This window comes from Manis pentadactyla, chromosome 12, assembly GCF_030020395.1.
Source record: "Manis pentadactyla isolate mManPen7 chromosome 12, mManPen7.hap1, whole genome shotgun sequence".
Classification (NCBI taxonomy): Eukaryota; Metazoa; Chordata; class Mammalia; order Pholidota; family Manidae; genus Manis; species Manis pentadactyla.
The window spans coordinates 20,639,754-20,662,285 of NC_080030.1; the positions used below are offsets into that span (position 1 = coordinate 20,639,754).

Sequence of the window (22,532 nt, forward strand, 5' to 3'; positions counted from 1 at the left end):
GACAATTATGACTGAAGCTGCAATCAACGTCCTCAAGCAGGTTTTTGTGTGCATCTGTTTTCAGCTCCTTTGGGTAAAAACAAAGGAATAAGATTGCTAGACCATATGATAAGATTATGATTAGTTTTGTAAGAAACTGCCACCCTGTCTTCTAAAGTGGCTGTAGCATCTGCATTCCCTCTAGCAGTGGACGCTGGTTTCTCTTGCTCCTCATCCTCACCAACTTTTGATGTCAGAATTGTAGATGTTTGCTGTTCCAATAGGCGTGCGGTTGTATCTCCTTGTTTTAATTTTCATTCCCCTGATGACATGGGATGTGCAGCGCCTTCATACACTTGCCTGCCAGCATGCGTCTTCTCGGGTGAAACGTCTGTTCAGGTCTTTGGTCCGTTTCTAAATCGGGTTGTTCGTTTTCTTACTGGTTTAAGAGTTCTTTTGTATCTTAGATATCAGTCCTTTATCAGACGGATCTTTTGCACATTTCCCCCAGTGTTTGTGTTCTTTTCAAAGAGCAGAAGTGTCAAATTTTCAGGAAGTCTGACTTACCAATTCTTTCCTTCGTGGACTCAGCCTTTGGTCTGGTATCTAAAAAGGCATTGTAGAGCCCAAGGTCTTCTTTCTCCTATGTTATCTTCTAGTTTTTTAGTTTTTATATTCCACATTTTGGTCCGGGACCCATTTTCAGCTAATTTGTGTGAAGGTGTGAGGCCCGTGCCTTGATCCACTTTCTGCCGTGGACGCCGGGCTGCTCCCGCGCCATTTGTTGAGGAGACCATCCTTTCTCTGCAGCACCTTAGTTCCTCTGTCATCGCTGGGTGATCGTATTTATCTGGGGCTATTTCTACCCAGTGCACTTTTAACTCAAAATGAAGGTTTCACTCCACTGTATCTTGCACAAATATCCACAAGTATATGCACAAATATACCTTAGGAAGAATACTTGAATGGCGTTGTTTCAGCATCCTTACTGAGGGAAGGTGTTACACGTCCCTGGTCTGGCTGTTGGCTTGGACTAGTGTGCCTGGAGTTTAGGTCATTAATTAAATCTAGTTCGAAGATGACTTAAAAGAGATATTGGGGCTGTTTGACATTAACAAATTCCTTTTGAGTTTTTAGCCTAGTACAAGTTTGTATTTGTTGAGTGCCTGAAAGGGAAGTTTGATACTGTGGATATCAGTTTAAAATGAATATTGGGATATCTTATATTCCTTTTAAGTATGGGATAAGAATTTTATTTTCTTTATAGTGCTATGTTTTCTTACTAGGACTTTCCCTGTAACATTGTGATTTTATACTTTGGTGACTGATGAGTATGACTATATGTGTTTTTAAATTCCCTGATCAAACATAAAATCCTTATTAGAAATCAGTGAGACTGGAGGAGACGCTGAAGAAAACTCAGGATATTAGATGGAGGGAATGGTGAATACGGATTTCCAGCAGCCTCAAACCCTTTTTTGGAAGTAACAGATTTTATATTAAGAGCAAGTTGTCGTTTGCTGTTCCTGGTGCCACTGACGGACGTGTCTGCTTCTGGCCCTCAGGTCTGAGCTCCTTCTACTCGGAGCTGATGAAGGGGCTGGGAGCCGGCACCCGCCTGTGGGAGCTCCTGGACAGAGAGCCTGGGCTGCCTTTCAACGGTGGGTCTCACATGGGCTTGTCCTTTGCTGGGATTAAACACGCATGGCTTTAAAAAGGGACAGTTAGACCAACTCCCTCCCTCCTAGTGAAGGACGCGCAGGGTAAGGACGTGGTTCCTGCCACACAGTGGAGAAAGCATTGTCCGAGGGGCAGGCGGTGAGAGAGCGAGGTCAGCTGCCGGGTGGCTGTGGGGCCCAGGGGCAGCCCAGGGCTGGGGGGCTGACCCCACAGCATGCCCTGCAGGTCTGCTGCTTCCCCCGCTGCAGGTGACCCCGTAGCAGTGACAGGAGGGCAGGAGCAGTTGCGCCCCAGGGATGCAGACTGGAGGGCCCCAGTCCGCCCGCCAGATTTGTCTTCCCAGGGATTTTGATATTTGTGTGGGGCAGGAGGAAAAGAAGAGGGGTCCCCCATACAAAAGCCTCTGGATCTCATGGCTCTGGGGGTGGAGTAGAGGGTGCCACTCCTACCTGGCCGGAGCCATCTCCTTTACCAGTACTTCCCCAGAAGCCAGTGCCGGGGAAGTGTGGGGCTTGTGGGAAGTGTGGGGCTCAGGGGAAGTGTGGCCACTCCCCGCTGCTTGGCCAGGACTCTGTTGGCCACCCCCAGGCAGTGAGGGAAGGCCCAGGATTCTCCAGGTTCATAGGTCGGAGGAAGTAGTCTGTGGGAGAGAGAGTGAGCAGCTTGCCCCAAGTCACCAGGACAGGACAGGCCTCTGGTGCCCTCCAGCTCCTCAGCCACTTACCACCCATTTATCCACATTCTCTCAAAACACTGATACCAGAGTAGATAAGACAAAGCCTGAGCCAAGGGAACCGTGGAGGCGGGGGCACGGCCAGAAGGCAGCCGGGTTTGAGCCCTGGCTGCCACAAGGCTGTGAACTGACTCCTCTCCTGTTAGCTCAGTTGTCTGCCCCCCGGGCTCCGGTCAGTGGTTCCCCCCTCCCAGGGCTGAGCGTCCGCCAGGCCCGCCCGTGCAGGTGCCCCATGCGCAGAGGGCCAAGCAGGCCCCGGGGAGCGCCAGGCAGAGGCTGCTTCCTTCCCTCTTGCCCAGCTGGAGCTCACCAGCCCAACGGCCCTGTGGCTGCCAGCCACAAGCACACAGGCGGGGAGCGGGGCTCAGCTGCGGGTTTGACCTTTGCCTTAAGTAACGCTATTCCACCTCCTGTTTCAGAGGGTGTTGTTTTAAAAGAGAAAAGCTTCCAGGGCGCTTTGGAGTTCCAGAACGTTCATTTCGCCTATCCAGCTCGGCCAGAGGTGCCCGTATTCCAGGATTTCAGCCTCTCCATCCCATCAGGGTCCGTCACGGCGCTGGTCGGCCCAAGTGGCTCCGGCAAATCCACAGTGGTCTCCCTTCTGCTGCGGCTGTATGACCCTGTTTCTGGTGAGTGGCTCACCACGTTGTAGGGCGGGAGGGCCCTGCTGAGCCCTTCCACCTCTGCGGCCCGGGGGAGGGGGTTAGATTATGCAAAGACTGTGCAACTGGAGAAGAGTTCTGAACACCAGAGGGCTTGCTCCCAGGAAGGAAATCCCTTAAACAAAGGTGTCACTTTCAGGTGTATGACCACTCATGCAGAAGGCCTGCCAGGCATTTTATGTAGTTCCTGTCTGACCTCTTTGAGTGCCAAGTGACTTCCTGAATTCCACCTCCTCATCTCCCGCGCTCGTGTCTCCTTCTCACGCCTTCTTCAGGTGCCTCGTGCTGGGCACCACTGTCAGGCAGCACTCGGGATGAGTACCCTTTGGTGCCAGCCACGGAGCTGGCTTCAGAGCCCTGCGTTGCTCCCTGGAAGCCTGACTGCTTCTGCCCATGAGCTGCCCTGTGGTCAGTGTGCACACGCATGATTTGGCAGTCAGTGCTTCGCTTCTAAGTGGCTACTCTATGGAAGCTGTTTTGAGGTAGTAGGGACTTTCTTAATGGATTTTTCTTGTTTTGGTTTTATTTTTAAGTGGATTGTAACATTTTTAGAGGAAGGAACACATTTAACTTCTTTATATACTTTTTTTATTAAGATACAATTGATGTAACATTGTATTAGTCTCAAATATACAACATAATGATTTGATATGTGTATATATTGCAAAATGATCATCACAGAAGTCTGGTTAACATCCGTCACCGCACATAGTTACAAAAAAATATTCTGTAGGTACTGATTTAATTTTGGACTGAGAAAACCCTCAGTTTCTAAGCACCAAAATAACTGTTAGTAAAAGTCAAATCATGAGTTTAAAAAGAATGTGTCTCACGGTCTTTGTACCTGTGCTTGGTTAAAACAATGAGAGCTGGTTAAGTGCCAGATAATTATCTGATTGCAGATCCTGACCCGTGGAATCACCAGCTGTGTTAAAATGGGTGTTAGCACGGTTTGCCTCTAAAATCAGCCTTGATTCACTGTCTACTTGCTATTAAATTCTGAGTTTAGAAAAATCCCAGTTACGTAGACTCAAAGCAAGTCAAAATATCTCTAGTTTCTTCACCATGGTGGATAATTCAGTGATCAAGGAACTGCCCTTCTGTTCCTGCCTTGTGTGGTCTTAGGGCTCTTGTACTTCTTAAGTCAAAGACCTCAGGTTTTTGCCAGTTTTTGAAAGTTTGCCCCTGGTGTGTGTAATTCCCCCCACTAACTGAGAAGCAGTGGTGTTCCTTAGTCACCATCATCACCACCAGGCATTACTGAGTTCCCTCAGTGTGTAGAATTAATTCTATTAGCTAAGGGCACAGAGTTACATCTCATTACTTAAAAGCTCTGCCCTGGCATAAGTCAGATTCTTAGTTACAGATAACAGATTCTCCTCCAGTGAAGTTTATGTGGGAAGGGCTATTTTAAGGAGTGAGGAAAGCACTCAGAGATTGCTGGCAGGATGGAACTTGCAGGACACTTCCCAGAACTTGGCCACAGAACCAGGAGTTCAGCGTGGTTGCTGGCACGGATGTCATCAGGAATCTGCACGCTGAGGCAGCCACCATCCAGGGCGCAGCTTCAGAGCTGTGCCACCCCAGACAGGGGGCCCCTCACGGCTGGCCCTCCCGTGTAATGCCTCTGAACCAAAGCTGTGCACAGGTGCACTTGTGGTGGCGCCCTCAGTTGCTCCAGGAGTCTGGGAAGCTCTTGGCAGCCTCTGCAGGAAGATGGGTGGCCAGCTGGGCAGCCAGGTAGCCACGTCAGGGGAAAGGATGTGGGGATTCCGTGGAATATATTGGGTCAGGATTCTGTTTGGAGGATTTGAGTGTGCTTTTCATCTCTCCGAAACCAAGCCTGGGGTGTCCCCACTAGATCCTCTGTGTGCACATTTGCCGCTGGCTGAGGATGCTCAGCGGCTCTTCCCTTTACTCCCCCCCAGGAACCATCAGTCTCGATGGCCATGACATCCGTCAGCTTAATCCAGCCTGGCTGAGGTCCAAGATTGGGACAGTGAGTCAGGTAGGTGGAGTGGGTCTCCTTTTCACTACGCTTTCTGTTAAAATTTCTTTTGTAATTTGTTTTTTAATTAGTCATGAGTCCCTCAAAAGAGGAGGAACACAAGTGTTCCCAGTGCACTGGACTGATCTTAGCTGCCAGGTGGTCTAGGTTTGTAGGCATTGCTGTTTCCTGAAAACCTCAAGTACTTGAACCACTTGGAGCTTTGACTTTTCATCAGAAGCCTGGGGACCAACATCGCTTTGTAAGGCAGATGGTCTAGAGAATGGGGAGGAAGTGATACCGCTTTTCAGCTTAAACGGACTCTGCCGCCACTTCCGTTGTAGTCACCAACCACAGTCTGGGTCTTGCATAATGGGCCTCAGGGATGAGCAAGCAAAGGCTGCAGCAAAAGCCAGGTCGCTCTGCAGAGAGGCTGTGGATGTCCAGGCAGAGTTTTGGTGTAATAAGGTGACTTTGATGAGGCTGCTTTTGCAAGACCATTGGGTTCCGAGAAATTTTGACACAGCCATTTATATTTTTTGATAACCAAGCTCTGTGCACAGCAAACCCAAGTCTCTCCTCATTTCTGAACCTCTCCCGCTGATGAGTTTCCCTCCCGTCAGACCTTCCCCTTGCCCCGGCTCCATTGGGTGAGGGGCAGGTGGGCCCACGACGGGGTTGCCTGCTAGTGTGAGGATATCAGCTGGTGTGTATTATGTAGGGAAGGAGGAAAAGCTGAGAAGTCATTTGCCTTTTAGGACCATTCCACAGGGTCTGTTAAAATGTCACATTCCCAGCTGGTGAGTGTATATTCCAAAAAGTAACAGACAGAGATGGATTTCGCCTTTGCCCTTAGTGGAAGGCCAGCAGCTGGGAAAGGCAGATGGACTCCGGGTCTTGCGGCATCTCACGATTCCCAAGGGAGGGGAACTTGCTTTTATGAAGGGCCTACTGTGTGCCGGGCCCCGTGCGGGCACCTGCTTTGGGACCTCATTTCCTGCAGTGTGGTGAGGAAGTCAACGCCATTCATGGCAAAACAGGAATTTTTCAAAAGTCTGCCGGGTGAATTTATGTGGAATGAGGGAGTAGAACCAAGAAAATAGTGTATATTCTTTGGGAACAGTTCCATAGCAGATGTAAGTACTGTACCAAGCTCCCCTGTGTTTACTAGACATGTTTGAAGTCTGTTTTGGAATTGGCTGTAAGTGCGTTTATTTCCACTTCATAGGAGCCGATTTTGTTTTCTTGCTCGATCACTGAGAACATCGCTTACGGTGCCGATGACCCCGCCGTGGTGACCGCCAAGCAGATAGAGAATGCGGCAGAGGCAGCCAACGCGGCCGCCTTCATCCGCAACTTCCCTCAGGGATTTGACACCATAGTCGGAGAGAAGGGGGTTCTGCTCTCAGGTACCTTCACGTCAGTGCCCCCCAAGTGCCCCAGGCGCTGGCACTGCGCTATTACTCTCTCGCTAGGCTTTCATCCTCGGGGCACACGAAGGCAGCCTTTCATTTTCTAAAGTCTCTTTTCCGTGTGGTCAATCCCCAGGTCCCTCCAATTCCCACCCCAGAGGCGCTCCTGAGCCCCCCAGTGTCTCCCTGAGTAGTGCCCAGCCACAGCAGCACTTCTCTGAGAAACGGTGTGTTCTGCAGCTTGAGGTCCTTGACAGGCATAGACGGACAGACAGATGCAGGCAGCAGATGATTGGTCCTGGGAGGCAGAGCAGTGCACCTGGAGTGGGACTGTGGTGGGGTCAGGCTGACCAGTGTACACAGGGCCAGAGACCACATATTCTAGGTCATGTGGGCCACATGTGGTCTCTGTCACATATTCTCTGTTGTTGTTTTTTAACAACCCTTTCAAAGTATAAAAACCCTCCTAGCTTGAGAGTCATGCACAGACAGGCCCTTGTCCAGGTCTGGCCTGTAGCATAGCTTGACATGCCCTGCACCAAACAAGTAATGGACCTGCAGCTGGGAGGCACGGCCGCTGTCCCCCATGCTGCCCGGGCGCAGTGAGCATGGCTGCCGTCCCCTGTTGCTGCCCAGGCACAGTGAGCATGGCGGATTGCAGTATGGGTTCCTCGTTTTTAGGAGGGAAAGAGAAAACTTAATTTCTATTGCTCTGGAGTACAGAGGAGTAGAACTTAAAGGGCAATCAATTTTTGGTCAAACAGAGATAAGGTTTTCCTTAGAAATACTGCAATGTGCTGCTTTTTGCGATAACAAGCTCTCTCCGTGGGAGCTCTGTGCAGAGGGCGCATGGCTCTGTGTCCGAGGGAGGCCCCAGGCTGGATGGGGGCAGGAGCTCTTTCTAACTCTGAACTGCTCACTTGAAGTCAGAGCACAGAAAATTTAACACAAAATATTTAAAATTCATCATGCATGTATTTTTTTTAACTATGTATGTATATTTTTTAACTATATGTGTATATTTTTAAACTATATATGTATGTATATTTTTTAACATCTATAGACAATAGATGAAAAAATGTTTTTGATAGAATGGGGAAATGCCAGGTGCAGAATCGCGCACGGCCATGTACAGGTGAACTGCTACTGCAGCCCTGAACCTGTCCTTGGGCAGAAGCCCAGTTCAAGCTGCTCACGTGAAATCACGGAGCAGCAGGGCATGGGACTGGGACTCCCTCACTGCACCCCCCGAAACAGATTCCACGTGTCCTTCCACCTTCCCTTCCTGTCTCCATTTCAGGGTGAAATGACCGAAGGTTCTGGCAGGAGGACAGGGTGTACAGCATAGGTGCCCAGTGCTCCAGCTGGCACCGGGGACTCCCCAAAGCTCTCCGCTGGCGACCCTGCCCACCCGCCTCGGGGCCCTCAGACCCTCTCACCAACCAGAGGGGTGGGGGGAGAAGGGGCCTCCCTGCTCCCTTATGCGCATGGGGTCGCCGTCCTGGGACAGCGTTAGCAGCACCCCATGTTTCAGTTGTGAACGATAAACTTCTTTTAGGTGAAAACGATATAATACCCAGCAATTACTGTTAATAAGTATGTTCAGCCAATAAAATCAACCGGAAAAGGATGTTTCTGTCCATCACCAAAAATGGGACTGAGCCTTGTAAAATGAAGTGACAGAACCGTTCAGTGAGACTCCTCAGTCACGACTCGGGAGCGGGGGCGGTGGGCTGGGTGGTCTCAGACTGCGTGCCCTCATCTGTTCCATCCGCGTCTCCCCCTCGCCTTTGTTCCCATGCTTTTAGCAGAACCTGAGTCTTGAAAAAGAAAGGGGACCTTTGAGTGGCTTACTGTGGCCTCCCATTTCATACGTGCAAGCGGACTACCATGTGTGCCCGTTGTTGCCCTGCGCAGGGAACAGAAGCCAGTGGTGGGGGGCGGAGGCGTGCAGAGGGTGCTGAGGCTGCAGTGGGATTCCGGGTCCCGGCCTTGTGGCACCCTCTGTGCCCATCCTGCCGCTCACACCCCTCTAAATACGGGGGCTTTCTGGTTTTCCTGCCACACTGGGAGGTGGCACCGGGAGTGTTAGGAGGCCCTCGCACTTACCCACCGTGAGACCTCAGGGTGTTTGGCGCCTCAGTTTTTCGGCTGTAAAAAGGGAGAAATGACAGGATCGACATCACAGGTTTTCTTAAAGATTAAATGCATGCAATGCATTTAGAAAATTTCTGGTACGTAGGGACTCAATAAATGCCAGATAATTGTTACTAGTTTTAAGGTTAATGAGATGTTTAAAACACAGATTTCTGCGCTGTGACTAACTGGAAGAAACTACCTTTAAAGTGCCACATGCCTTATCAGAAAAGCCCCATACCAAGTATTTAAGGCCCTCGATTAAAAAAAAATATTGTCCTTGTCAGGTGGGCAGAAACAGCGGATCGCGATCGCCCGGGCTTTGCTGAAGGTAAGCCTGAAGCTGCTACTGGGCTGGGGTTTTTTGTTACTGTGTTTAATTAGGGTCCATATAATTTGTAATTTACTGTTTTTCTTCTTCTTTTGGAGGGGGAGGGCAGATATGCGGTTGACAGTCCTGGTGAAAGATGAGTTGGGAGTTCCCCTGAGTGCATGTTGTCCAGATTTAACAAGTATATCCTGGGCATTAGGGGCCCGGTACTGAGCGAGGGGCATCAGGGAGAGAAGCAGGACAGACGGACCTTCCGTCAGGAAGCACACAGTCCAGCTAGTGAAACACTGACTGCAGGCACACCTCGTTGCACTGCATTTTCCTGATACCACGTTTTTCACACATTGAAGGTTTGTGGCAACCCTGTGTCATTGAGGAAGTCTGTTGACAACATTTTCCAAAGAACGTTTGTTCATTTCATGTCTCTGTATTCCATTTTGGTAATTCTTGCAGTATTTCAAACTTCATTATTCCGTTTGTTACGGTGATCTGTATCAGTGATTATGACTCGCCAGAAGCTCAGGTGAGGGTTAGCATTTTTTAGCAGTAGTGCTTGTAAATTAAGGTTTGCACACACATTGTGGTTTTTTAGACACAGTGCTATTTCACACTTAGCAGATACAGCAGGGTGCAAACACAGCTTTTGTATGCACTGGGAAGCCAACACATTCACTTGCCTTGCTTTACTGACATACTTTATGCAGTGGTCTGGACCGAACCTGCAGTATCTCTGAGGTGTGCCTATATGTCAAAATGTCAAAACAATACAATATGCTTACTTGGATGAGGTATAATCAACTGCTACACTGTATAGTACAGACTGCAAACACTTACACAGGACTCCTAGGAGGAGAGGGAAAGCCATTTTAGCTGAAAGTCGTAGACTTTCTTGCACTTTTTAGGAAATGATAGGCTTTCCCTTTACTATGTAACTATTCTCAGATTTAGAGTTTCTTTTTAAAAACAGCTTTATTGAAGCATAACTTACATACCATAAATCGATGAATTTTAAATATACTTTCCCGTGCCTTTTTAGTAAACTTACGGAGTTGCACAGCCATCATGCAGTCCAATTTTAGAAGATTTCTACCACTTGAAAAGATCAGGGGGCCCATGTGTGGCCATCCCCATTCCCACCCTCAGGTCCAGTCCACTCACTGTCTGTCTGGATTTGCCCTCATGGACATTTCAGATAAATGGAATCAGACAAGATACGGTCTCTGGTGTCCTTCCTCTTCTACGAGGACGATGTGTTTGGGGTTCCTCTGTATTGCAGCCTGTGTCGGCACATCATTCCTCTCTGTTGCTGAGCAGCATTCCTGTGTGTGGATGTACCACAGTGTGTTATCCATTCCCCAGCTGACGAGCATTTGGGTAGTTTCCAGTTTGGGGCTACTGTGAATAGTATTGCTGAGAGGGAATGGTGTTGGTGATTCTGTGTGATTGTGTGTTTTCATTTCCTGTGGAGAGATTCCCAGGCAAAGCTGGAATTTAATGTGTCACAGCATCAGCTTATCTCACTTGTCTCAGTTTTGTGTGGCCCTCCTACCTAAACTACAACAGGACCTTGAGAGTCCAGACTCTGTCTTATTCACTTTAGATGCCTAGTTGGTTGGCTAAATAAAACTGCACTGTAACCATTATCCATTCCAGTGATAATAGTTCAAAATCATCTCTAACTCTTGCATGTATGTGCTTACCTCAGACACTTGTGAGTGTGCCTTCTCTTTTTCATAGCAGCTTCATTGTGAAGTGATTCACATACTGCACAGCCCCCATGCAGTACACAGCTCAGTGGGGCTCGGTGTGTTCACAGTCGTGCATCCATCACCATGATCAAGATCAATTTTAGGACGTTCTCATCACTCCAAGAAGAGACCCTCTGCTTTTACCAGGCACACACACACAACCCTCCCTTACGGCCCCACTGACCCCAGACCCAGGGAGCCACCGATCTACCGTCTGTCGCTAGAAACGTGCCTATTCTGGGCATTTCCTATAAATGGAATCATGTAATACATGGCAGTCTGTGTCTGGTCTCCTTCACTTAGCAGAGTGTTTTCAAGGTTCATCCGTGTTATATTATGTATCAGTTCTTTGTTCCTTCTTTATTACTGAGAGTTTGTGTTTTACTAATAAAGTGTGTTTCTTTTTAATGTTTTTGCTTCTTCAGAATCCCAAAATTCTTCTCCTAGATGAAGCAACCAGGTGAGGCTATCTTAATACTGTGTGTAATTATATTAAAGCAAATTCCTTATCAAAAATGTATTATTCTGTACCTTAGAGTGACACAGCCTTTCCCCCCTACACTTTGAAGTGACAGACTCTTAATTAATAATGGCAGTTGGGAGGCAGTGGACAGGCCGAGTCCGGAGATGTGAGCCCTGGTTCCAGGGCAGACCCGCCAGAGATGAGCCCCTGCTCACTCTGATGGGCAGCTGTGCGGGATGCTCTTCTCCTTATGTGATGGCAGCGCTGTGGAACCAAGGGGCCCACGCGTCTCCTTTATAGTATCTTTGTGATATAAAATATTTGTAGTAGGCCCAATAAATATAGGTATGAAATACATGCAGTTCTGATCATAGGGAAAATTCACTGCTGAGGAAAGGCCACTCTGGATGGAGCAGGACCACGTGAGCTCACAGTGTGTGTGGCACTCACCTCTTTGCTTCTCCCATGGGTTTTCCTGTTCAAGTGCGCTGGACGCTGAGAACGAGCACCTTGTGCAAGAAGCTCTGGATCGGCTGATGGAAGGAAGAACAGTGTTGATCATCGCCCATCGTCTGTCTACCATCAAGAACGCTCATGTGGTGGCCGTTCTCGACCAAGGGAGAATAACTGAATGTGGGAAACATGAGGAACTGCTCTCAAAACCAGACGGGACATATAGAAAATTAATGAACAAACAAAGTTTTATTTCAGCATAGAGAAGCCATTACCGGTAAAATGAATATGAAAGACTTTTTAAAGCCAGATAGCATTGCAGGAAAAAAAATACTTAGGGACAGTATGAGATCTGTAAGTCATACTTCAAGTTATTTGACATATGCCTATTTTTTTCCAAACTGTATAAAATATTGTTTTGAGATGTACCTGTCTCAAGACTTTTTTATTCAGAATTTTAATAATTGTAACTTTCTAATGTCTATAGCACTGAAGTTATTTTCAGGTTTTGTACTTTCATCTCGGGATATTTTAATTAATATAGCATGACACCTCTTTTTTTTTTTCTTTTTACCTCCTGTTAGAGATTGAAGCTATTGTCAAACGACAACTTTTAAAAGGGTATTATAAATAAAAAGCCTAATTATTTTAGGCCAGTTTGCCAATCACTGTATGATTGTTTTGGTACCATTCTACCTATTTTGGGCCTGCTTTTACTAAGTAGCATAAAAGGTGAAGATCTAACCTTTGTTTTAATCCTGATAATCTTATGAAATGAACCTAATATATATACAGAAATAGTTAATGTCCCATAGTGAGAAGGGAACACTTACAGTCCCCATCCCCCGTGTCTCCCAAGGCGTGAGAGTCCAGGAATCTGTGTCCCCGTGGGACGAGACTGTGCTTGGACATGTGTAGTTTTCAACCTTTTTGACACATGAGGGCCTGGTGAGTTTTAAAAAGGGAAGAAGCCCCATCCTTTAAATAGGGAAACTTCTACTTTCATTATTCACATATTTGTTTCTATGAGTACTTTGGGAAGTGAGGCATGAACTGCCAGCTATTATCTAGAAAGATGTAGATATGAATTTCACATTTAAGTTGCCTGAAGGTGTTTTGAGAATTATTTTTAAAAACGTATAAATCTTAACAAAATGTATAATTCTTACAGCTTTTTACCAGTCATTTAAATACTTTTGAAATTTCATTCCGTGAGGCTAAAATCCAAATGAAATCCAAACCCAAAGTAGTTTTCAACCTTTCATTAAAGCACTGGAAGAAAGTTAAGAAGTTCTTCTGTTCTATAGATATCAAGACACCTTACGAACTTGTCACTCTTTTGAAAAGAGGACATTAGTAACCTTTTTTCTTTTATTTATGGTTCGTTTTATTCACCTAAATGTCTCAAAATCCCTAAAGCAGTGCTGACACCCATGGATTTGCTGTGTTTCATGTCAGCGCTGTCAATCTGCTGTTGTCTCAAGAAACAGTGCTCTTTCCCCACTAAAAATGCCGGGACCTAAGAAGAAACTATGCTGATGTAATTAAAATGGGAGTTTTCTTCTGTACTAAGTACTCATCAGTTCCTGATTATACTGGAAAAAGAAACCAGTGTTTCATGATAAGCATGGACTGTTATATTCCATTCTATATACAGGAATTTATTAATGAATGAAATGAATTCAATAAATGAACTCAGTGTTCATTTAATTAGTAACAGTACATCTGTGACAATTGTTTTAACAAGATTTATTTGTACTCTTTATACAGTTTGCTATTACAGTGTGGTTTTCAGAAAGCAAACAAAATATTACAAGGTTGGATCTGAGGGAAATCTCTTTGTGCCATAGAAGTGTTTACAAAATTGAATTGGATTATTATATTTTCTAATGCAAGATATTCAATTGTGTCTTTAGGTAACATTTTATAATATGGATTAAAGTTTATACTGAACTTTATCTGTGTCTGTCACTTGTAAAACTTTTCATTACATTCAGTTTCTTACCAGCATTTGGCTGTGGAGATTCAGGAGTAAAGAAAAAATTAAATTATGAATATAGAAAAATATGTAATCATTACAAGTTCTATTCCTTTCCTCCTTACCGAAGGTTGTCAATGTCCTCATTATTTTGCTGTTTTTAAACATGTCTAGTTGCATCAGTAACAGTAAGTACCTCCCGCCCTCCCCACGTGTCTGCTCTCACAGACAAGGAACTGCTGTGGGGTGATGACACATGACAAAGGCAGTATCTGCCCTCAAGGAGCTTCTAGTTTAAAAGAAGAGGTAAGGCAGATAAAAATTAATTACAGAACCAGGTGGAGAAAGACATTGCCGTATGATTTCTTTTGTTTGTGGAGTATAATAACTAGGCAAAACAGAATGAACAGAACAGCAGCAGACTCATCAGCACTGAGAAGGTGACTGACTACTGGCTACCATGGGGGAGGGGGCTGGGGGAGGGGGACAAAGGGGCACAAAAATCCTCAATCATAATATAAGTTGGTCACAGGGATAGTAGTGCAGCATGGAGAATATAGTCAGTGATTCTGTGACATCTTTCTGTGATGACAGATAGTAGTAACCACACTAGTGGGGGTGAGGATTTAATAATAAGGATAACTGTTGAATCACTGCATTGTATACTTGAAGCCAATAAAGATTGTGTATCAAGGATACTTTGATAAAAAATAGATTTAAAAAATTCTCAGACAATAGCTAACTATTACAGAGCTGCTGTTGCTGACAATGGCTGGCACCCCTTTTTGCTTCCAGAGGGTTTGCACATGCCACCACATTTGGTACTTTTTGACAGTAATTTAAATACCTATCATCTCCTAAGCTTTGCTGCTGTATACAAGAAGATACTGGTGGAAAAGGGGCAGGATCGTAGGGGTTCTTCAATGCCATGCTGAGAATCCTAGCTTTCATCCTCCATGCATGGAGAGCCATAAAAAATATGCATTCTTGGAAGCAATTTAGAAAATAAGCAAAAAAGAAGAAAAGTCGCCTGAAGTTCTACATAGGAAGATAAACATTTCACATTAATATGAGCTTAGCATTGTTCGTCTTCCCAGCTCATCTCTATGTGCAAATTCTGTTCTGACCTTGGACCTGACTGGTTCCCGGGAAGTAACCACAAGTTAAACCATTATACGCCAAACCCTTATAAGTGCTCTTTTATAAAGGAGGGCTCCATTTTGGGAAATCCATTGTATTCTGTAAAAATGCCAAAGCTGTTAGAAAATAAATGAATGCAAATGTAAATGTTACAAAATATTAAGTATATTAAAGAAGTATATCATAACTACATTGTAAACGTTCCTTTGGGGGTGTTTCTCCACATGTTTTTTACATCTGAGACATCGTGGAGTTAGTTCCCTTGGTAACCTTCATTCATTCAACTTGGTCAAAAACCGATACTAAGCATCTTCTGTTTTGTTACGTCCCATGCTAGGTTCTGGCCATGCGCCCCTCATGAAGCTAGCACAGATCTGCCCGATGTGTATGGCCTGCAAACTAACAATGGCTTTTACAGTTTTAAATGTTTAAAAAAATAAAAATATTTCATAACACATGGAAGTTATACAAAACTCAAATTTCAGTGTCCATCGATAGTTTTATTGGAACATAGCCACACTCACTCACGGTTACAACAGAGACTGTGCAGACTGCAAGCCAGAGATACTCTCTGGCCCTTGACAGTTTGCTGACCTCAGAACCCATGAACACAATGTGCCTTCTTCCCTGCGTGAAGGACCTTTAAACTCCAATGAAATGCAGAGTTATCTCAGAAAGATCTACTTCCCTTGGATGAATGCCTTGAAACGGGTGCGCAGGGATACTTTCCAGGAAGAGTCCCCTCAGCGTCCCGCTGCCTTTACCCATTTAATAAGGTCATCATTGCTGTGCTGCTGAGAATGGGATTCTACCAATTCTGGATACCTTCCAGTTGTTGACTGCAGTGATTAGTCCCACATAACATCAAAGTTTGGTCTTAATTGAAAGTGCAGTATTTCAGGGAGGGGGTACAGTGGGGAGGCACATACCTATGTCTATGCTCATGAAGTCTTTCTTTTAATAAAGCAAAAGTGGGCTTATATTGGATGTATTATTTTTCAACCTACCTGCTTTATTTGATACCAGAGTATTTTCCTACATCTTTAAATATTCATTACACCCATCGGCATGTATTCTTCGTAACCATATAGCATTAAATCTATTATTGGACATTTATCTTTCTGTATTCCTTGTTGTAAACAATAACTATGTATCTTTGTTATGGTTTCTTTGATCGTTTTCAGATAAATTCCTAAAAGTGAAATTGCCAAGTGTAAAGAGCATATGCAAATTATAAGGCTTTTTGATAGATTGTCCTCTTAAAAGATTGTTCTGATTTATAATCCCACCAGAAGTGTATACGACAGTGCCAATTTCCCCACAGCCTTTTCAACAGGAGCTGTTTTCATCTTTAAAAACATTCCTGCTAATTCAACAGGTAAACAATGCTGATAGGTGTTTTAATTTGCATTTCTTTAGTTACCAGTGAAGTTGAAGATTTTTCATGTGGTTTTGGCCATTTCTAGTGTATAATTTAGTGCTCCTTCCTACCCTTCATACATTGCCATTTCTTTCTATTGGGGCAGCTTGCTTTCTTCTACTGATTTTTAAAGATTATTATTTTATTGGAAAGTTTTTTCTTCAGCTTGCTTGCCTTTCTATTTTGTGTTTTTTGACATCCACAGTGTAGTCACACCTATATTATCTAATTCTCACAAGTGGGTCCTCTTAGTAATTTTACAGAGACTCGAAAAGGTAACAAACATAAAAAATTGCAGAGAGGGGTTTGAAGCAAGTCCCATTTAATTCCAGAGTCTATTCTCTGGACACTCTCAATTTCTACACCGCTGGTTATGAAAGTGTCCCCAGGTGGCAGCAGCAGGGACACCTGGGGACTTGTTGGAAATGCCCATTCTCACGCTCCAGCCCAGCCCGCCTGAGTCAGCTGCTCCGAGCAGGCAGCGCTCCGGCTTTCCAAGCCCTCTGGGTGAGGCTCATGCATGGGTTTACTTTGAGAGCTGCTGCTCTACCCAATCCCTTCTAGATTACTATAGTAAGTGGCAACCCTGGATAAAATAAGGTAGAAAGACAGATAAGGAAATGAATAAAATTGAGACAGGGACCGTGGGTGTAGTCAGAGTAGGGTGAGGGCCTCTGGAAAAAGACCCCTACCAAAACTCCGTATTAAACAATTAAGCAAAGACAGAGTCACATTAATTCTCTAAAGTAAGATATCAAACTAGTAGGAGTATAAGCATTCTTCAGTGAAGATTAGTTAAAACTAAAAAGCCAGGAGTAACTTGGCCTGGAATGTGTGAACATCCCCCAGATAAGAAAATACGTCAGCATGGCCCATGTCTTCAGTGGTGTCAATTAAATGAGGCTATTGTAAAGTTTACTTTAGCCTGCTAAACGGCCCGGCTTATCTTTAACTTTCCCAGATGCTGCTTTTCCTCCTCGAGCCCCTAATCAAGTAATATATAACCTGGGCAATTAATACAGCAGGCAGGCCCAGCCATAAAGAACATAGTGAAGGGCAGGAAGGATTCCACCTTTAAAGATAAGACTGCATTTTTACACCCAAGAGGTTAACAAGTAAGATTCTTAACTTCCTATTTAACAAACAGGCAGTAACTCAACTCTCCTTGAAAGCAGGACAAGCAGCCTTGATTGATATGCTCCCAAACCAAAAAACTGCTATTCTGAGAAAGAATCAATGCAGTAAACTTATGTTAACTCTGCAAAATAGTCCGGAAAACTGGTAAGAAACTTAGTGTCTCTTCAAAAATAAACATTTAGAGACCATTTGGTGGATCTGCATCCCTAGCTCTTTATCTCTCAACTGCCTATAAATCCCCTAGACAGCGCACCACCCCGGGCTCTCCTGTACCCTCCTGGCATGAGCCGGGAGCTCTATTCTCTCACTAATCCCTAAATAAAAGCCTCTCCCTCGCTCTCCTACCTTGTCTGTTAAGTTCATTCTTCGACTCCGCAAACAAGAACCCGGCATCAAAACTGGAAAAAAAGGTAAGGAAATAGCCGCCATGAGAAAACGACAGAGCCCTGGGGAGCGACAAGGCACTCGGGCTGCCCCGCGGTTTGTCTCGAAAGCCTTCCATCCACTTGCCTTCTAAACACACTACGGGAGGCTGGCCTCCGTGGACTGTGCTAGTGGACTGTGCTAGTGTCCTCGCCCCGCACACTTTGGTTTCCAGAGCTGGCTTGGGGCTGGGTGGAGCGTGAGTTTGTACTACAACCCCAGACGCCTGCCTGCTGGGTTCCACAAGGGGCCTGCATCCCCTGATCCAAGGTCACAGCTCTGGCAGGGAGCCATTTTTCTCAGGTTCTGGTGACTCCTTCCTTTCTTGGCCCATCTGTTGTGAGGAGCCTCAGGACTTTACACTGTTCCTAATATGCCTTTATTACTCTCTTTAATTACCCAGCTTGAGGATGCTGTTTCTTCTATGACCTTGTTTGACAGAGCCTACAGGACCCTTCACAGCCCCTCCTTATTTCTCCAATTTCCTCTACTTTTGGTTATTTGAGCTGGTTTAAGTCCCTGTAATGTACCAAGCTCTTTGCTGCTTCAGAACCTTCGCCTGAGGATCCTCTGCTTAAAACACTATTCCTTTTATTCTTTGACTAACTTCTACTCATGCTTCCCATCTCAGCTTAAATATCCTTTTCTTCCAAAGGCTTTGGTAGATTCCTCCCGAATTAGGTGCCCCCAGTTATTCTGTCACACACCCTACTCTTCTCTTTCATTGCACACATCTCAGTGCACAGGAGTATACTTAAATTCATGTTCATTTGTTCAGTGTCTTCATTGGTTTGTGATCTCTGTGAAGACAGGGCCCACGTCTGCTTTGTTTATACTTGAAGGGCCCCCACCCATAAGATGGCGAAATTCCTGCTTCTCTTCCGGGTCCTCGGTTCCCACCAGCGCCACCTGAACCCCAATCACCCCTCGCCCCCCTAATCCCAGCACCTAGCCAATAGCCACCAGCCCCGTAGAAGTGACACCACAATCACCCCATGCCCCTTCCTATATAACCCAGCACCTTTCCCTAATAAAGTGGAATTCTCCGGTGAATTGCTGCTGTGTGTCGCTCCTTTCCTTTCAATACTTACCACACTAATCATACAGCCTGGCACATAGTAGGTACTCAACAAACCCATAATGAATGAATGACATGGTGTTATTTATCATTCTTACATTGTCATACATCTGGATTCCAGGGAATTTCCTCCTCAAAGGTGTTGGCAAGTCATTCCAGCTCTTGCAAACAGCAGCTTTTATAAATGTACGGTGGTCACACCACCAATCAGTCCAACAAAGGCCAAGAATAAATTTATTCCAATACCTTCTCAGACATGACTACTCTCCACTTCCACACCCCCCTGCCCCCAACACACACACACACTCTCCCTGCATCCCCCAGTGAGAATGAAACAAGGATGAAATGCTGCAAAGTTGGGTCACAAACCCTGGTGGGAGAAGGAGTGAAGTGGCTTGCCTATATGACCTTGATGAGATGACTGCCCAGATGCTGTTAATGTGCACAAAAGAATGCCTGCCCCCTCACCCCCTGGGAAATGTCAACAACTGACATTCACCCTGTGAACTGGATATGGATATGCCAGTGTTTACCCATTCCCTTATTTCAACAAATATTTAATGAAAGTCTGCTATGTACCTGCTATGGTGAGCACAAAGGCAACAGCTGTTAAGACATGTAAAAGGAGCTATGTGAGAGTTAGGTAAACAACTATTATGTAGGGTAAAACTATTATAAAGACCTTACGCATGGGAGCACAGAGGGGCAAAGGATAAAGGGAAACCTAATCCTGTGGAAGGCATCACTAAGAAGGCACTAATCTACGACTTCATGCATGAGGTAGCACTTGTTGGGCAATAGGGGAGGGAGGGCATTGCAGGTAAAATGTGAAAAAGGCATTAGACAGAAAAACGGGTTCTTTATTCTTGAAATGTGGAGTTCAAGTGGGAAGTGGTGGAAGTAGAGTAGGGACAGAAAAACAAGCCAGTTAAATCACAAAGAACTTTGCAAAGGAGCTTAGCAAATTACCTATGGGCAATGGTCAACCATCAGAGCATCGACAAGCTCAAAAGCAGCTTCAGATTGGCCTTAGTTTATTATGTTGACAGTGGGTAGGACCAAGTGAGCATAGGGAAAATCGAAGTTCTAACGGCCAGGATCCTCACCTGACCCTAATCTACTTGCCCACTGTGCACCTGCAATGATGTAATTGGTCTACTGCATAGGCACATGCTTACACATGCGCTGGCTATGAGCCTTTGTGGGCTGTGTTGCTGTATAAGGAGCTTGGCTCAGTGCTCTGCCCAGAGGGAGAGAGGCAACACTGGCAGAGACAGACTGCAGACTTGCCCGATGTGGATGGGTTTCTAGCCACCACCGATAAAATCTGGCATAAGACCTTTTATCCCCAACGTTTCCTTGTCATTATTTTTGGTTTCACTGAATCCAGAGTGAACTTGTCCAGAGCTGAGACCATCCGACGCAGCAGAAGTTAAGACTAGACAGAGGCACGGAGACCAAAAAAGAGGCTAAAGACAAAAAACAAAGAGTTGAGTACTTCAACAGGGCACAGGCAGACCAAAAGTGAGATCTACTGGAGATAGTTGGGAGCCACAATATCAGGATGTAACTTAAGAGTGCGGGTAAGAGGCATGAATGACTCTATTGAGTGGGACGCTTGCCTTGGGCAGTTGGCCAGTTTTAACAAACGGTACAGGAGTGGTAGCCGGATAGGTGCCCTAAAGGAGAACAGGAATTCCATTAACAAATGTATAGTGTGGACCCTGCAGGACATCAGGTGAAAATAGTCCACTAGGGAGGTTTTAGGAGCCTGCGGTTTTTTTAGAAAGATCTGCGCTCGAGACACGGACTTGGGGCCTAAGCTGAGACTGCAGAGCTGAACGGGAAAATGGCAAACCTAGAGAAGCACAAATGTAGCACCGAGCGTGAAATCCACGTCAGCTTTACAGGTTTTCTCCGCTAGGGCTGGGGAACGCACTCTTCACGTCCCCAGACGCTCGGGAAGGACCGGTGCGCTGAGAGGCTTCGCATTCAACCACCCACCGATGTCGAGAAGCGCACGTGGCTTCCCAATTTCATTTGCCATCGCCCGGGGCTGCGGGGAACCAGGCAGCGGATCCCTCGGCCTCCAGAGCCACCGCCCCGACCACACCCAGCGGCTGGGCACTGCACTTGGACGTCATCACCGAGCGCCCTTTCCCAACCCAGCCATCCCGCCCACGCCCCGCCCACGTCTCGCGACCGGTCGTTGCACTTTGACGCCATCACCGGGCGCCCCGCCCACGCCCCGCCCACGCCCCGCGGCCGGGCGCGGGGTTTTTGCGTGTTCACCGCGCGCCCTCCAGCCCCTTAGGTGGCCAAGCTCCGCGCGGGAGCATCTCTTCAGCCCCACAGCAGGAGCCGCCGCGTTCCCTGTCGCCTTTCCCTCCCGTCATGTTCCCGGCGGTGTCCTCCCCGCGGACCCCAGGGCCCGGCGGCCGAAGGGGCCCGCTGGGCGGTGTCGGAGCGGGTTCCACGCCCCGGGCCGCAAGCAGGACGGGCCTGTCCCTGGGGTCCGCGGTCAGCTCCCCGGGGATCTTCTCGCCGGTCGGCTGGCGTAGTTCGCTGAGCTCGCGGTAAGTGGTCATCCCCGCTTGGGTCTGGCGACCGACAGGCTCCCGGGCCACGGGCCGGACGGGGTAGTGTCCCCTGGAGCCTCCGGGTCCAGGAACGCCGGGGCCGGGCGCAGGCCAGAGTCCTGGGGAAACAGACCTTCCACATTCGCGGTTGTCACCTCGCTCCGATCAACTCGGATGAGTCCTCGTTCTGTGCTTTTCCTGCAATTACGTTTGCGCAGGGGTGAAGAACAAATTGGGCTTGAATCAGCGGCTACCTGCCTCTCTCCTTTACTGCACTTCTGATCTGGTATAAGAGAATCTCTCAGGATGCTTTTCATCAGTGAAATGGCGATACCGGTAGCCGACCTGAGCCTGCTTCACTAAGGCCGAAGGAGTCGATGAGAAAAGACGCGACACAGATACGAAGTGATGGTGGGCGTGGCGATCGCCAGCCCTGGAAAATCATATAATGCCTAACGTGTAACTGCCATTAGTGTCTTATGATTGGGAACTAAAGGGCCTTTAGCTACAGAAATCAACTTTGTAGCTAAATAGGGAAATTTCCATAAATAGTGAGATAAGTGTAATTTTGTTACTAATAAAAACATGGCGCATCTGTCCCCATCACCCATAAAACCATGCTCCTCAGCCTCCCCTCTTTCATATTTAATCTAGAATTTTAGAAGACGGGAATGTGTTTCTGAGAAGCTTCTTCTGAATATGTCTATCAAAAATGCATTTACCCCTGCAAGAAAATAGTAATATTGGGTCTCGAACGAATAATTAAAATATATTTATAAAACCTTACAATACTTTAAAGAAGACACCGCATCCTTGATTTTTGCATTTTGAAAAGCACTCTTTAAAGTCTTTAATATCTTGCCAGGGTTCTCTAATCTTTTTGAGAAAAGTCAGGGAATAAAAGCTGTACTTTATTTAATGTGTTTTTCTTTAATCTCTTCTTACCTTCTGGTGATCAGTTAACCAAAATGTTTGTTATAATACTTTGTGAAGGAACAAAGCTCTTATCCTTTTGTATGTGTATCTCCTTGTTCAATCTTAAAGATAAAGGGTAGAATAACTTTTATACTGGTAACTTTACATTATTTTTCTGAATGTTAACAAGAAGGTGGAAAGGAAATGTTATTTCTACTGCTGTATCTGCAGTTGAAGACAAGGTAACAGCAGAAAGTCATGACACTAATTTTTTACTT

At 46.1% G+C, this 22,532-nt stretch overlaps 2 protein-coding genes across 3 annotated transcripts in view; both read left to right on the forward strand.

Annotated features, from left to right (window-relative positions):
• The window catches only part of ABCB10 (ATP binding cassette subfamily B member 10), a 33,715-nt gene extending 20,178 nt beyond the window's left edge, over nt 1-13,537 (forward strand). The window contains exons 7-13 of the mRNA XM_036904623.2: nt 1,545-1,640; nt 2,812-3,021; nt 4,983-5,062; nt 6,270-6,450; nt 8,877-8,920; nt 11,094-11,128; nt 11,616-13,537. Of these exons, the coding sequence (XP_036760518.2) occupies nt 1,545-1,640; nt 2,812-3,021; nt 4,983-5,062; nt 6,270-6,450; nt 8,877-8,920; nt 11,094-11,128; nt 11,616-11,847 (878 nt within the window). The 3' untranslated portion in view covers nt 11,848-13,537. The remainder of the gene's footprint in view (nt 1-1,544; nt 1,641-2,811; nt 3,022-4,982; nt 5,063-6,269; nt 6,451-8,876; nt 8,921-11,093; nt 11,129-11,615) is intronic.
• Nucleotides 13,538-21,032: 7,495 nt separating this feature from the next.
• The window catches only part of NUP133 (nucleoporin 133), a 58,186-nt gene continuing 56,686 nt past the window's right edge, over nt 21,033-22,532 (forward strand). For both annotated transcript variants that reach the window (XM_036904589.2, XM_036904598.2), the window contains exon 1: nt 21,033-21,336. In XM_036904589.2, coding sequence (XP_036760484.2) covers nt 21,155-21,336 — 182 coding nt within the window. In that variant the 5' untranslated portion in view covers nt 21,033-21,154. The remainder of the gene's footprint in view (nt 21,337-22,532) is intronic.